At 45.4% G+C, this 14,236-nt stretch overlaps 1 protein-coding gene across 1 annotated transcript in view; it reads left to right on the top strand.

Annotated features, from left to right (window-relative positions):
• The window catches only part of ATP6V1C2 (ATPase H+ transporting V1 subunit C2), a 75,598-nt gene extending 62,857 nt beyond the window's left edge, over positions 1-12,741 (top strand). Inside the window, exons 11-13 of the mRNA XM_040348594.1 lie at positions 2,085-2,182; positions 10,512-10,641; positions 12,238-12,741. Of these exons, the coding sequence (XP_040204528.1) occupies positions 2,085-2,182; positions 10,512-10,641; positions 12,238-12,336 (327 nt within the window). The 3' untranslated portion in view covers positions 12,337-12,741. The remainder of the gene's footprint in view (positions 1-2,084; positions 2,183-10,511; positions 10,642-12,237) is intronic.
• The last annotated feature ends 1,495 nt before the right edge of the window (positions 12,742-14,236 follow it).

Here is a 14,236-nt window from a genome sequence, read left to right as displayed (position 1 = left end):
AATTTCAGTGCCAGAAAAAAAATGTGTGTAAATGAATGAAATAAATTAATATGTGAAATGAATCCTAATGAATTCAAAGTAAAAATAAGATAATTGCGATATGTGAGTGTAGTTATACTCAAAACCAGCCTTTTTCACCCTGGGGTGACTTCAGGTTTCTTCAGGGGTGCCTTGGCAAATTGCCCAAAAATTGTATACAAGCCAGCGGGTGGATCAAGCCTGTCTTTTAAATTGAACAAAAACCATGCAACGCTTCACCATTAACACAAAAGTATGAATGAAAACACTTATCTGAAACCGTATACTCTATACAAAAAAGAAAATATTCAATAAGTGATCAAGCCCATATGTGAAAAGTCCATAAGTGCCACATTTAAGATAGATGATAAAAAATATATGTGTATAAAAAAATTGATACAAGAATTAAAATAAATATAAAAATATTAGAGGTAGTGTAGACCATAAACTCTTTGGCCCAGATTCACAAAGCACTTACGCCGACGTATAACACGTTACGCCGACGTAAGTGCAAATGTGCGCCGGCGTATGTGTGCGCCAGACCCACAAACTAATATGCGCCTAAAAACAGGCTACACCCAGCCGACGTAGCTTGCACACGCCGGCGTAGGGTGGGCGCACATTTAGGCTGGACGCATGGGGCTGCTCCCATTGATTAGCCATTCAAACATGCAAATGTATGCTGCCATGGAGGCACCAGGAAAATGCAATATTGTATCATACTTACCGTAATATTCCTTTCCTGGTGCATATCCGTAGCAGCATACCACATGTATGCTGCCATGGAGGCACCAAGAAATGCAAAATTGTATCATACTTACCGTAATGTTCCCTTCCTGGTGCCTATCCGTGGCAGCATACATGTGATATGCTGCCATGGAGGCACCAGGACAATCTGTAACAGCATTACATTTCTGACAGGGGTTCTGGCTTTCCAGAACTCTGAAAAACCAACTATTTTTGTATTCTATCTGTGTTGGGTAGGTGACTAGTCTATTTGCTAAGCAGCATGATGGAGTGAGTGGCAATGTATTATGCTTATCATTACAATATTACCAGTAAGTATGGTGGAAAGTTTACTACCCTGAACTCCTTGACATCAATGCATTCCACCTGCCCACCTTGCTGTCTTAATAGTGAAGTACACAGGGTAGAAGGACAAAAGGTCTTGTTTATGATTGCTTAGGTACAGAACACTGACTTGTGGGAGGTGTAAGAGTATCCTGAGTGTCCTGTGCTTGGAAGTACCAGTTGGTTTGGGGGGTGTTATGTGGTTCTAGGTTAGTAGGTAAACATAGACATTGTAGAAGTAGGCACCATATGGTGCTTGCCACCCAATTTCTGCTGTATCTTCTATTTGTTATTAATTTTTTCATGGTAGTACAGAGACATTGTATGCAAGGAATGTTCCCTGATATAAAAGTAAACAGTAGGGGAGCATTTATACATCTACATATAAAATACAATAATTGAAATATGGACTATCAAGTAACAAAAATATGCAATTGACATAAAAAATAACTTTCAGGTAAGTGCTGCAAATATAACTTAAAAATGTGATAACTTATGCCGGCCATATATGGTTTGAATCCCGGCCGATTTAGCAGGGACCAGCCGAGACTTGATCGATCTATGGGTAGGCTGATTGCACCCAAGTTGATCCATCCATCGCCTTTGTGTACTACCAGCATGTCAGATTTCTAGCATGCAATTATTACCAGTGGATATAACTGCTAGCAATAATCATTGTGTTCTCCCAGCATGGACGGCTCCCTGTGCCACCCCGCTGGGAGAATACAATAGTTCCACGGGACTGTGTTGATGGGGGAACTATTTTCTTTTCTGCAACCACACATAATCTATGGCCTGCCTTGAGAAAACTCAGCATAATAGGAATGGTTACTAAGAGCTGAGTTTACTCTTCTGAACAATAGGAAGTTTATTGGGTACTTGATCACATAAAGCCAATGACATTCCAGTGACAAATCAGAAACCCTGAGGCTGGACCTGGAAATCAGAGACAATTGCCAACTGGGTTTGATTAGTAAAACTATTTTGTTTTCCAGGGTCCTCTCCTGCGCTGGTTGAAAGTAAACTTCAGTGAAGCATTCATTGCCTGGACTCATATAAAAGCCTTGCGGGTATTTGTGGAATCTGTCCTCAGGTAAGGACCAACATGACAAGTCAACACATGAAGACAGGACGCCAGGAATACATTTACATTGTAACGTTTGAGGGAGGAGTGAAGGGAAATACTATACAGGCATACATCACTTTTAATTACACAATGGGGTTTATTTACTAAAGCTGGGAAGCACAAAATCGGGCTCCCTTCTGCACAGAAACCAATGAGATTCCAGGTTTTATTACAAGGCTTAATTGAACAAGCTGAGGTTAGAAGCTCATTGGTTTCTATGCAGAAGTGAGCCTGATTTTGCGCTTTCCAGCTTTAGTAAATAAACCCCATTGCGTAATTAAAAGTGGGGTATGCCTGTAGTTACTTGAGTCACAACTTTCAGTCTGCTGGGGTTGCTGAGATCACATACAAAATGGCAGCACCAGGGCTTTTGAACGTACACAAGGAAGGCCTTTAAAGATGAACTACTTTCTATAAAAGACAAAAAAAAGGAGCAAAAGTGTGCCTTTTAGTTGTTGATTGGGAAATGGGTAGGGGAGCTCTGGTGTGGAGGTACAGTGATGAGGTTTCAGGTGGTGGTGGGAAGGGGGGGGTAAAAACACAGTGGTGATTGAGGGGCGGAGGGGGTGGTGGCGCAGTGATGATGAAGTGGGTGGTTGCAGGTGTGGTGGTGAGTAGTGCCTCTCCAAGGAGCTGTCAGCTGTAATTCCAAATGCAATCTTCCCTGCCAGCAAAAGAGGCGGGTAAGGGTAGGTTACAGTGCCTGTGTAAGCTACAGCAGAACGTGGGGAGTAGGAAGGTGGAAGGTGTGAGCTGGGGCCATGCCGTACTGCAACACAGATTCTGTAGTCCCTTGCTGTAGGGACCTTTCTGGATGTGATTTCCCCTGGATATGGATGTTGTAGATGATGTTTGCTTACATTTAAATGTGTAATGTTACCGCACATGTGTAGTAGCGACGCAATGGGATTGATAGACTAAAACTGGAGAGTGAAAAATCTGGTGCAGCTGTATATGGTAGCCAATCAGCTTCTAACTTTTTCAATTAAGCTTTGCCAAAAAAATAAAAATAAAAGCTGATTTCGCACTCTCCAGTTTTAGTAAATCAACCTCAATGTCATTACCTGCATATGTCAATGTGGGAGGGGTTAAATAATATATCCAATGACTGCCAATTAGGAGGGGGGCTACATAATATTGTCACTGACCACCAGTGAAGGGGGGGGGGGGGTTACATGATTTTATTATGGAATATTATTGGGTCCACTGACACCAGTGCTAAGGACTAATTTTAGGGCCCCTAATACCAAAGCTGGAGGTTATCATTGCTGCCTTTGATATAAATTATTGATATAAAGTTATTATTGGGGCCACTGAAACCAATGCTGTGAGTTATTATTGCGGCCACTGACACCAATGTGGGGGGTACATATTTCATTTACTAACACCAATTTTGGGAGTCATTGACACCAACGGGGTTATTATTGTGGGCACTGACAACCACTACTTATTATTGCAATTGCTACTACTACCAGTGTCAGGGGATATTAGGATATTATTGCGGTCATTGACACCAATGCTGGGAGTTGTTATTGTATCCACTGACACCAAAGAGGCAATTCTTATTGCATCCACTGGCATCAATGCTTGGGGTTATTATTGTATGGTTAATCATGATGACTTAAGTTCGAGTCACAATCAGCACTTCATGAAATCTGGCCCTCTGTTCTCTTAAAGAAAAACTGAAGTTCCCTTATAAGAAACAGCGAGCAGGCAGTCTCCTTATTGCAAAAGAGACATGCAATGTGTTTTCTGCAATAAAATGCCCCTACCTGCCTGCTTGCTGTCTTCTCTGGAGCTGTAAACTAAGATGCGCATGCGCAGCTCAACTTACAGTGCTGGGCTGGTCCCTGTGTGCCAGGACGACTGGGTCTTGCACATGTGCAGGTGTAATGTCATTTCATGCTGACCAAAGAAGAAGATGCAGATGCTATGCTAGCAAGGGAGCATTGGAAAGGTGGGGTTAACCTCTTTAGTTTAGGTTTAAGTCTTGTTATTATGACTTGGAGTATATACCAGGGGTCTCCAACCTTTCTAAATGAAGGGCCAGTTTACTGTACCTCAGACTTAAGGGGGGCTGGATTCAGGGCCATCTTTTCCATTGGGCACGCTGGGCAGTTGCCCGGGGGCCCCGCTTGCCTGGGGGGCCCCACCGGCTGCCCAGCAACCCCAGTAAAAAATTATGGAGAGTGACGGGTTAGAACTGCCCATGCCCAGTTCGCGGAAATCACAGAGAAGATCCGGTCCTCCACGAGTGCGGGGGTTGCTGATGTAAGGGGGGAGTGAATGCAAAAATGTAAGGGGGCACTGATATAAAGGTTCCCCCTCCTATATTAGTGACCCCCCTTACCTTAGTGTATTTAATCTAAGGAAGGTGGTCTCTGGTCACCAGAGTACCCCCCACATCAGAGTCTGCAGGATTCCCCCTTACAATGCAAGGGGGAACTCAGTCTGCGGACCCTGATGTAAGTGGGAAAGAGAAAGCAGTGGACTCTGATATAAGGTTGTCTCTGGTCACCAGAGCCCCCCTCCACATCGGACTTCCCTCCATAGATCATGATCTGCAGCGTTCCCCTTTACATAAGAGTTCCCTTTCACTGTAAGGGGGAATCCTGCAGACTCTGATGTAAGAGGAAACTCTGTGCTGGCTGGGTTATAGTAACCTGACCTTCATGTCAATGAAGACATTTTTTTTTTTTTTTACTTTTGTTTAACTTAAACACATTTCTAATAGCACTAGCTATATGTTTATAGTTTAAATACTGACATTTGCATTGTTGGGCACTGAAAACTGTAATTTTAGGTACTTTTTTTGCAGTGGCAGTAAAAAATGTGGTTCTGGCAGTAAATTTTATAATTTTTGTCAGTAATTCTCGTGCGTAATTGTGTAGACAGGGCCCCAGTGCACTGTATTGCCCGGGGGCCTATAATGCTCTTAAGATGACACTGGCTGGATTGTGGCCATCGGAAGCTATAAAGGTTCTGATGTCAGTGGGAATAAACAATGCCCCATCTTTGGTGTTGGTAGGAGGAATAGCATTCCATCGTTGGTGTCAGTGGGAGGAATTATTCTCCATTGTTGGTGTCATTAGGAGGAATTGGGTCCTATCATTGTTGTAATTGGGCCCCAATGTTGGTGTCATTGTGAGGAACTGTGCCCCATCTTTGGTGTCAATGGGAGGAACTGTGCCCCATCTTTGGTGTCAATGGGAGGAACTGAGACCCATCTTTGGTGTCAATGGGAGGAACTGTGCCCCATCTTTGGTGTCAATGGGAGGAACTGTGCCCCATCTTTGGTGTCAGTGGGAGGAACTGTGCCCCATCTTTGGTGTCAATGGGAGGAACTGTGCCCCATCTTTGGTGTCAATGGGAGGAACTGTGCCCCTTCATTGGTGTCAGTGGGGGAAACTATGTCCCATTGTTGGTATGAGTAGATGAAAATAGTGCCCCAAGGGCCAGATAAAAGAGAGCAAAGGGCCGCAGTTTGGAGACCACTGGTACAGGTGCATTTCATAAAATTAGAATATCATCAAAAAGTTAAGTTATTTCAGTAATTCAACTCAAAAAGTGAAACTCATATATTTTATATAGCTGCGTTACCAGGGCCGGCGCTAGCAATAGGCGGGTCAGGCGGCTGCCTAGAGCGCCAGGGTAGGGGGAGCGGCAAAATTCGGATCCCCAGCCACTTGCTGGGGATTCAAATTATTTAAATACCTCAAGTACCGGCATTTTTTTTAAATACATGCCTTATGGCGCATTGGCGCCAGCCGCCAGGCTAGGGGGCGGTTGCGCCTGTGACATCCCGGACGGACCGCTCTATCCCCAACCTGCAGTGCCGCCCTAGTAGCGTAGACAGTGAGGAGATGTGGGGAGAGAGCCGGCCGGAAGTGCCGCCTGATCGGTGGAGGAGGATGAGATGGAAGCCCTGCATGCACTAACTACAGAGGGCTTGCCGCGATATCCGCTCCCCCCCCTTCTCCTGGGCACCCGGGATCTAGTGTGCAAGGACAGACAGGCGCAGCGCAACTCTCCTGGAGACTGGAGTAAAGTAATCCCCCACATCTGGCTCAGGTATAGTGGCAACACTACAGGCAGCACTCCAGTCACAAAAAATTTAATATTGACTTCTTTTAAGTGAATAGCACATTGCACTGTGTACAGAGGGGGAACTGATGTGTGTGGGGGGAACACAGACGTGCAAGGGGGTACTGATATGTGCAGGGGGGGATAGATATGTGGGGGGGGGGACAAACGTGCAGGGGGTACTGATATGTGTGTGTGTGTGGAGGGGGGGGGGCAGACATGCATGGGGGTACTGATATGTGTGTGTGGGGGGGGGCAGACTTGCAGGGGGTACTGATATGTGTGTGTGGGGGGGGGGGCAGACATGCAGGGGGTACTGATATGTGTGTGTGGGGGGGGGCAGACATGCATGGGGGTACTGATATGTGTGTGTGGGGGGGCAGACTTGCAGGGGGTACTGATGTGTGTTGTGTGTGTGTGTGTGGGGGGGGGACGGGGACGTGCAGGGGGTAATGGTATGTGTGGGGGGGGGGGACGTGCAGGGGGGTACTGATATGTGTGTGTGGGGGGGAGACGTGCAGGGGGGTACTGATATGTGTGTGTGGGGGGGAGACGTGCAGGGGGGTACTGATATGTGTGTGTGTGTGGGGGGGGGCAGACGTGCATGGGGGGTACTGATATGTGTGTGGGGGGGACAGACTTGCAGGGGGTACTGATGTGTGTGTGTGGGGGGGGGGGAGACGTGCAGGGGGTAATGGTATGTGTGTGGGGGGGGGGGGACAGATGTGCAGGGGGGTAATGGTATGCGCAGGGGGGGTAATGGTATGTGTGGGGGGGGAGACGTGCAGGGGGGGTACTGATATGTGTGTGTGTGTGTGGGGGGGGGGGGGGGGGAGACGTGCAGGGGGGTACTGATATGTGTGTGTGTGTGTGTGTGTGTGGGGGGGGGGGGGGGAGACGTGCAGGGGGGTACTGATATATGTGTGTGTGTGTGTGTGTGTGTGGGGAAAAGACGTGCAGGGGGGTACTGATGTGTGTGGGGGTGGGGTAGACGTGCAGGTGGGTACTTATATATGTGTGTGTGTGGGGGGGGGGGGAGACGTGCAGGGGGGGTACTCATATGTGTGGGGGACAGACGTGCAAGGGGGTACTGATATGTGTGTGTGGGGGACGGATGGACAGATATGTGTATGGGGGGGACAGATGTGCAGGGGGTACAGAGGGGTAGCAGAGGTGTGTGTGGGGGACAAATGTACAGGGGGGTACAGAGGGGGAACAGATGTGTGTGTGTGGGCAGATGTGCAGGGGGTACAGAGCGGTAGCAGATGTGCAGGGGGTACAGAGCGGTAGCAGATGTGCAGGGGGTACATAGGGGTAGCAGATGTGTGTGGGGGGAACAGATGTGCAGGGGGGTACAGAGGGCGTGATGATCAGACCTGAAAATACAGGAATTGGGGCCATTTGAGGTGTTAGGGCCCTTTCACACTGGTGCATTTTTGCCACGTTTTCGCGGTAAAAATAGCGCTATTAAAACGCTCCCCATGCCCCTCTCCATTGAAATGAATTAAAAACGCTGTAAAATCGCTGTTTTTTACCGCGATTTTAACGCTCCGTTTTTACAGCTGTTTTTAATTCATTTCAATGGAGAGGGGCATGGGGAGCGTTTTGTGAGCATTTTAATAGCGCAATTTTTACCGCAAAAACGCACCAGTGTGAAAGTGCCCTAACAGTTCAAGTCCACCTTTTGTAAAAAAAATAAAATAAATCCAGATCTTTTTGCAGATACAAAAATGTGCATTTATTATTGTTTCTAGTAAGAACCTGTAAAGCATTGTCAGCATATCTGTCTGCTTGTACAGACAGGCAGTTACACAGTGGACTGTGGACCACGGCTGGCGTGAGGAAGAGCTAGTGCCATCCACGATTTGTCTTCGGGCCGGGTCCAGAGGCACATGTGCAAGCCTGTGGACCACGGCTGAAGAAATGGGTGCCGCAAATTTTTTAGTGAGGGGCAGAGCGTGCGTGCTTGGGGGGGGGGGGGGGGGGGGGCGCAAAATTAGGTTTCGCCTAGGGTGTCAAAACTCCTTGCACCAGCCCTGTGCGTTACACACAAAGTGATATATTTTAAGCATTTTGTTTTCAATTTTGATGACATCTAGTGAAATGCCAACATTCAGTATCTCAGAAAATGAGAATATTACATAAGACCAATAACAAAAAGGATTTTTAACCACTTGCCACCATCATCACTGACTGGAAAATGTTGCATTTCATTTGGAAATCAATGTCCCAGAGTTTGGAGGAGATGTACAGAATCCAAGTTGCATGACGTCCAGTGTGAACTTTCTACAGTCAGTGATAATTTGGGGTGCCATGTCATCTGCTGGTGTTGGCCCACTGTGTTTTATCAAGTCCAAAGTCAGCTCAGCCCTCTGCCAGGAAATTCTAGAGCACGTTATGCTTCCCTCTGCTGACCTGCTTTATGGAGATGCTGATTTAATTTTCCAGCAGGACTTGGCACCTGCCCACATTGCCAAAAGTACCAATACCTGGTTTAATGATTATGGTATTACTGTGCTTGATTGGCCAGCAAACTCGCCTGACCTAAACCCCATAGAGAATCTGTGTGATATTGTCAAGAGGAAGGACGATGAGGGACACCAGACCCAACTATGCAGAAGAGCTGAAGGCTGCTATCAAAGAAACCTGGGCTTCCATAACACCCCAGGGGTGCCACAGGCTGATTACCTCCATGCCTCATCGTATTGATGCAGTAATTTATGCAAAAGGAGCCTTGACCAACTATTGAGCGCATACTATACTGTACATGCACATATTTTTCAGTAAGCCAACATTTCTGTAGTAAAAATCATTTTTTTTTATTGGTCTTATGTAATATTCACATTTTCTGAGATACTGACTTTGGGGTTTTCACTAGCTGTAAGCCATAATCATCAAAATTAAAAGAAAGAAATGCTTGAAATATATCACTCTGTGTGTAATGCATCTATATATAATATACAAGTTTCACTTTTTAAATTGAATTACTGTATATACTCGAGTATAAGCCGACCCAAATATAAGCCGAGGCGAGGCTAATTTTACCACAAAAAATGGGAAAACGTATTGACTCGAGTATAAGCCTAGGGTGTCCATCTGCATGCCTCACTGTGCCCATGTCTCACTATGCCCATGCCTCACTGTCCATGACTAGACTGACGTTTAACATAGGAGTCTATGGAAAGGGTGCCCGGGTTTGAAAAATCGTTGCTCCCCAGTCGTAGGTCCCCCAGACAACAAACTTTGGACACCTTTTAGAGGAAGAGTGGGGCTAAATGTGTGCCAATTTCCGGGTCTAGGGGACCTACGACCGTCCGGTACCAGGTCCTCAAAGTCACCAGAGGAATTACCATTTAACATGGGAGTCTATGGAAGGGGTGCCCGGCTTTAAAAAATCAATGCTTCCCGGCCAACAAACTTTTCACACTTGTACAGGAAGAGTGGGGCTACATGTGTGCCAAGTTTGGGACCTATGGCTGGCCGGTACCGCGTCCCCAAAGTCCGGGAGATCAGGCTCAATGTAGAGGAGGGCATTTTCAGCACAATGTGCTGAAAAACCTCGGCTTATACTCGAGTATATACTGAAATAAACAAACCTTTTGATAATATTCAAATTTTATTAAACACAACTGTGTATACAATATAGACAACTGTCATTTAGCTAATGGTGGAAAGAAATCTAAGCTAACTTTGTAGAAATTGCAATTTATCAACAGCTAGCCTACAACCAGGGCTGGACTGGGACAGAAATTTGGCCCTGGACTTCATCCAGACTGGCCCACTTTGACAGGTCTCTCCCCAATGGTGGCCGGCCAAAGAATCAGTTCGGTGCCCCCCTTATGGGACAAGATTAGGCAGAAGTGAGAAACTCCCAGGCCATAGCTGTTGAGTCAGCTGTTTGTCCCCTCCCCCCATGCTCCTCTGTCGTCCCACCATGCTCCTCTGTCATCGTCCCTGCTCCTCTGGTCCTCCCCCTGCTTCTTTGTCCCCCCCCAGGTGAGCGCTGCAGGGAGGGAGAGACAGAGGAGCAGAGGGGGGCAGCAGTCCGCTGTCACTGAAGCCAGCCCACTGAGCCATCGGCCCACCGGGAAACTCCCTGTAGTCCCAATGGCCAGTCCATCCCTGCCTACATCTGTCTTTCCACTTATGTTGTAAATGGAACCGGCTGCTTGGTACTTCTTGTAACTCATATTAAAATTCCTCTTTGGCTCAGGTATGGCTTACCAGTGAATTTCCATGCAATGATTTTGCAACCGAACAAGAAATCTATAAAGCGACTGCGAGATGTGCTAAATGCCCTTTTCAGACACCTGGATGAGGCAGCTGCTGCCAACATGAAAGATGTAAGTAAATCCAGAGATCACAGATGGCCCATAACACATTGCACTAATAAAACAAAATCTTCCATGCAAGTGAAAGTAGATATACAGTAAACCCTAACTAAAGGGCATTTAATTAGCTAAAGTGGGTACCCTAAAAAACGAACAAACAAAAAACTTGTTTTAAGCTTTTTTTCTATCCAGCGTTCCGTATTGGGAACGTGGAAAAAAATTGGCAGATAGACAAGGATGGAGCATTGTCAGACTAAAGCCTCATACACACGATCGGATAATCCGACTGGAATTGTGTGATGACAGGCTGTTGTCGGATAATCCGACCGTTTGTATGCTCCATCGGACAATTGTTGTCGGATTTTCCACAGACAAATGTCGATAGCTTGCTTTAAAATTGTCAGCCAACAAATGTGTGTACACAAGTCCTTTGGACAAAACTCCAAAGAACAAACAGGCATTCTCAGAAGCAATGCTCACCATAACACAACACTAGCAGAAGTTGTCCAAAGGGTGGCGATAAAGAGCCCGAAAAACCACATAATTTTCTGTTTGTGACCGACAATTCTTTGCCGTTTATATGCAATACAAGTTCACGGCCAACGCCCTTTGGACAAAAGTCCTGTGCTTTTTCCACAGAAAATCCGATCGTGTGTATGAGGCTTTAGTGACTTTTTACATGACATTACCATATACATCTTACATGACACTTTGGTAATTGGGTGTACAACTACTTTGAGGGCTGCAAATTAAAATCGCAGGGCCCCCAAGAAAATATTGAAGCTATATTTCGCTAAAAATACAATAAAATTATTAGCAGACACAAATGCAACATAACTCACAGAATTCCTGCTAAATCTAAAAGATAAAACTGAGTTGATAAATAAAAATGAAGATGGGATGAAAAAAATATACAGGCTGGGCATTCCCTCTGTCAGAGAGACAGAGGGAGAGAAACAAAGTTACAGAGATAACAAACTCGGGAGCAGAGCTAACATTAGAGCTAACGCTGAGGGGGGGGGGCCCAGGGAGGGGCTTAGTGAGGGACAACTTCTCTTTCTCAGCAGATAAACGCTGACAGCAGGAAGAAGGGGAGAGACCAGCTCCCAGCTGCTGGAGGAAGAGAGACACAATTGTCATCCATCACTAATCCCCTTCCCTGTGTGCTCAGGCCCCCTATAAGAGGACCGGTGGTCCCTCCCCTATCAGCAGTCCTGATTACTTTAATGAATGTAGTGCATTTTTTTCATTACTTGTAGTAACATTGGAAACCTTTGCTGCCTATAGGAGTTTTACGTGGTTTTTATGTGGTAACAAAACGCAACTGTGTTAAAGGGGTTGTAAAGGTAAATACATTAAGGTGAAAAAACATCCGTGGCTCACGCTGCTGTCAATTACATCCAATGACGCGGCGCGCCAGGGGCGGGACAAGTGATACAATGAGCGCTATAGCCGCCGGCTGTATCACTGGAGCTTTTTTTTTTTTTTTTTATGTTATCTTTAGTGTTCCTTTAATTTGTGTCTTTTATATATGCTTGGAATTCAGCTTTAAATAATGTAGTCCAATGTATTTTTTCAATGTACTAACTACAGTTGATGTTTTCTCAGGTTAACATGGATATCCCTGGCTTACAGCTGAACACGCAAGAATATTACCCCTATGTCTGTTTCAAGATTGACATGACCAGTATAGACTTTGATTCTTAGTGCTAGAACATTCCTTAGAAGATGTAATAGTGAACTCCAGTTACTATCAGACCAGTTACACTGTTATTAATGCCTAGTCTGTTATAGCACCAATGGACCCCGTCATGCTCTGAGCTACAATCACTATGTAATGCCAGTAATATGTGATCAAGCTGCAGCTGCTGTCATTGTCCATCATGCAGACATAACTGCAAAGTATTTATATGTAAATTATATTTTAGAATATTTGTGAGAGGCTGAATGGCCACTTGTCTCTCTTAAGCTAATCATGTATGTAAAATGTATAGTTTATGTGTACTGAACAGTAGCACCACAATGGGTTAATGTGTATAACGTCATCTTGGTCATGCTAAAGCCATACTAGTTTTCTTTTAGATTCCAAGCAATACAGTTATGATGCAACTAGCGTGTCTTCTGTGTCCTGTCTCCAATCATAGAAAACATACAAAAGGATGGTATATATAGTAACAGAACCTGGAGAGCTTTAAAGCACATGGAACTGAAAATAAGTGAAGTCAAAACCACTGCCTTGATGTCCAGGGGAGTGGTAAAAAAAAGGTGTCTGAGCTGTGGTTTTACCATCCACTGACTGCCCACTGAATCTCTAACATTACAGCCTGATAGGACTGTACACACACCTCAGCAATTTTAACTCTGGCTGCAGAGTTTGAACTGCAGCATGTCAAACTTGCCTATTGAGATCAATGGGGTCACGCTTGTGTGGTCCCACAATGTGAAATTGTCATTCAGCTAAAAAAAAATTATGTAATAGACCAACACAAAGTGGCACATAATTGTGAAGTGGAGGGAAAATTATGAATGGTTTTAAATTTTTTTACAACTAAATACCATATTTATAACCCCTGCACAGTACGCAGCCCCCCTCCCAATGAACAGTGCACAGTCTCCTCACAGACCCCCCAGTCTCCTGGGACAGCATGGCCAGCATACTCTACAGTTAAAAAAAAATTCATTCCCAGCCCCTTCTACACTGACCCTCCTGTGTCATTGTAAAATGAAGCTTCTAAATACCTCAATAGCTCAGTTTTTTCAATGACCCAGTCACATGACTGCTCAACTCTGATGTTTCATAGATGGTCATAAGACCACTCTCCTCCGTAAATCTAAAGCTACACTCAGAGGAGGAGGAACGGGAGGAGAAGAACAGCCAGGAAAAAGTGAGCAATTGAGGTATTTAGAAGCTTTGTTTTACAATGAATTTGACACAGGAGGAGTAGTGTATTTTAGAAGGGGCTGGCAAGTGATTTTTTTTCTCAACTTTAAACTATGCAGGAAGTGCTGTCCCAGGGTCAGGAGTGGCGGGGCAGCAGGCCTGACACCCCCCCCCCCCCATTGTGCAGACCGCCCAATCCCTGCCCTTGTTGGTAAAAAAAATTATTGGTGCATAACGCCTTCTTTCAACAATGGCTTTCTTCTTGTCACTCTCCCATAAAGGCCAGATTTGTGGAGTGCATGATTAATAGTTGTCCTGTGGACAGATTCTACCACCTGAGCTGTGGATCTCTGCAGCTCCTCCAGAGTTACCATGGGCCTCTTGGCTGCTTTTCCGATTAATGCTCTCCTTGCCCAGCCTGTCAGTTTAGATGGACGGGCATGTCTTGGTAGGTTTGCAGATGTGCCATAATCTTCCCATTTTTAATATGGATAATGGATTGAACAGTGCCCTGTGAGATGTTTAAAGCTTGGGATATTATTTTTAGAACCTAACCCTGCTTTAAACTTCTCCAAAACGTTATCCCTGACCCATCTGGCATGATCCTTGGCCTTCATGATACGGTTTGTTCACTAAGGTTCTCTAATAAACCTCTGAGGGCTTAACAGACACAGCTGTATTTATACAGAGATTAAATTACACACAGGTGGACTCGCCAATAAAGTG

This window comes from Rana temporaria, chromosome 4, assembly GCF_905171775.1.
Source record: "Rana temporaria chromosome 4, aRanTem1.1, whole genome shotgun sequence".
NCBI lineage: Eukaryota > Metazoa > Chordata > Amphibia > Anura > Ranidae > Rana > Rana temporaria.
Note: the sequence above shows the minus strand (reverse complement) of the source record. Positions and strands in the feature narration are given on the sequence as shown.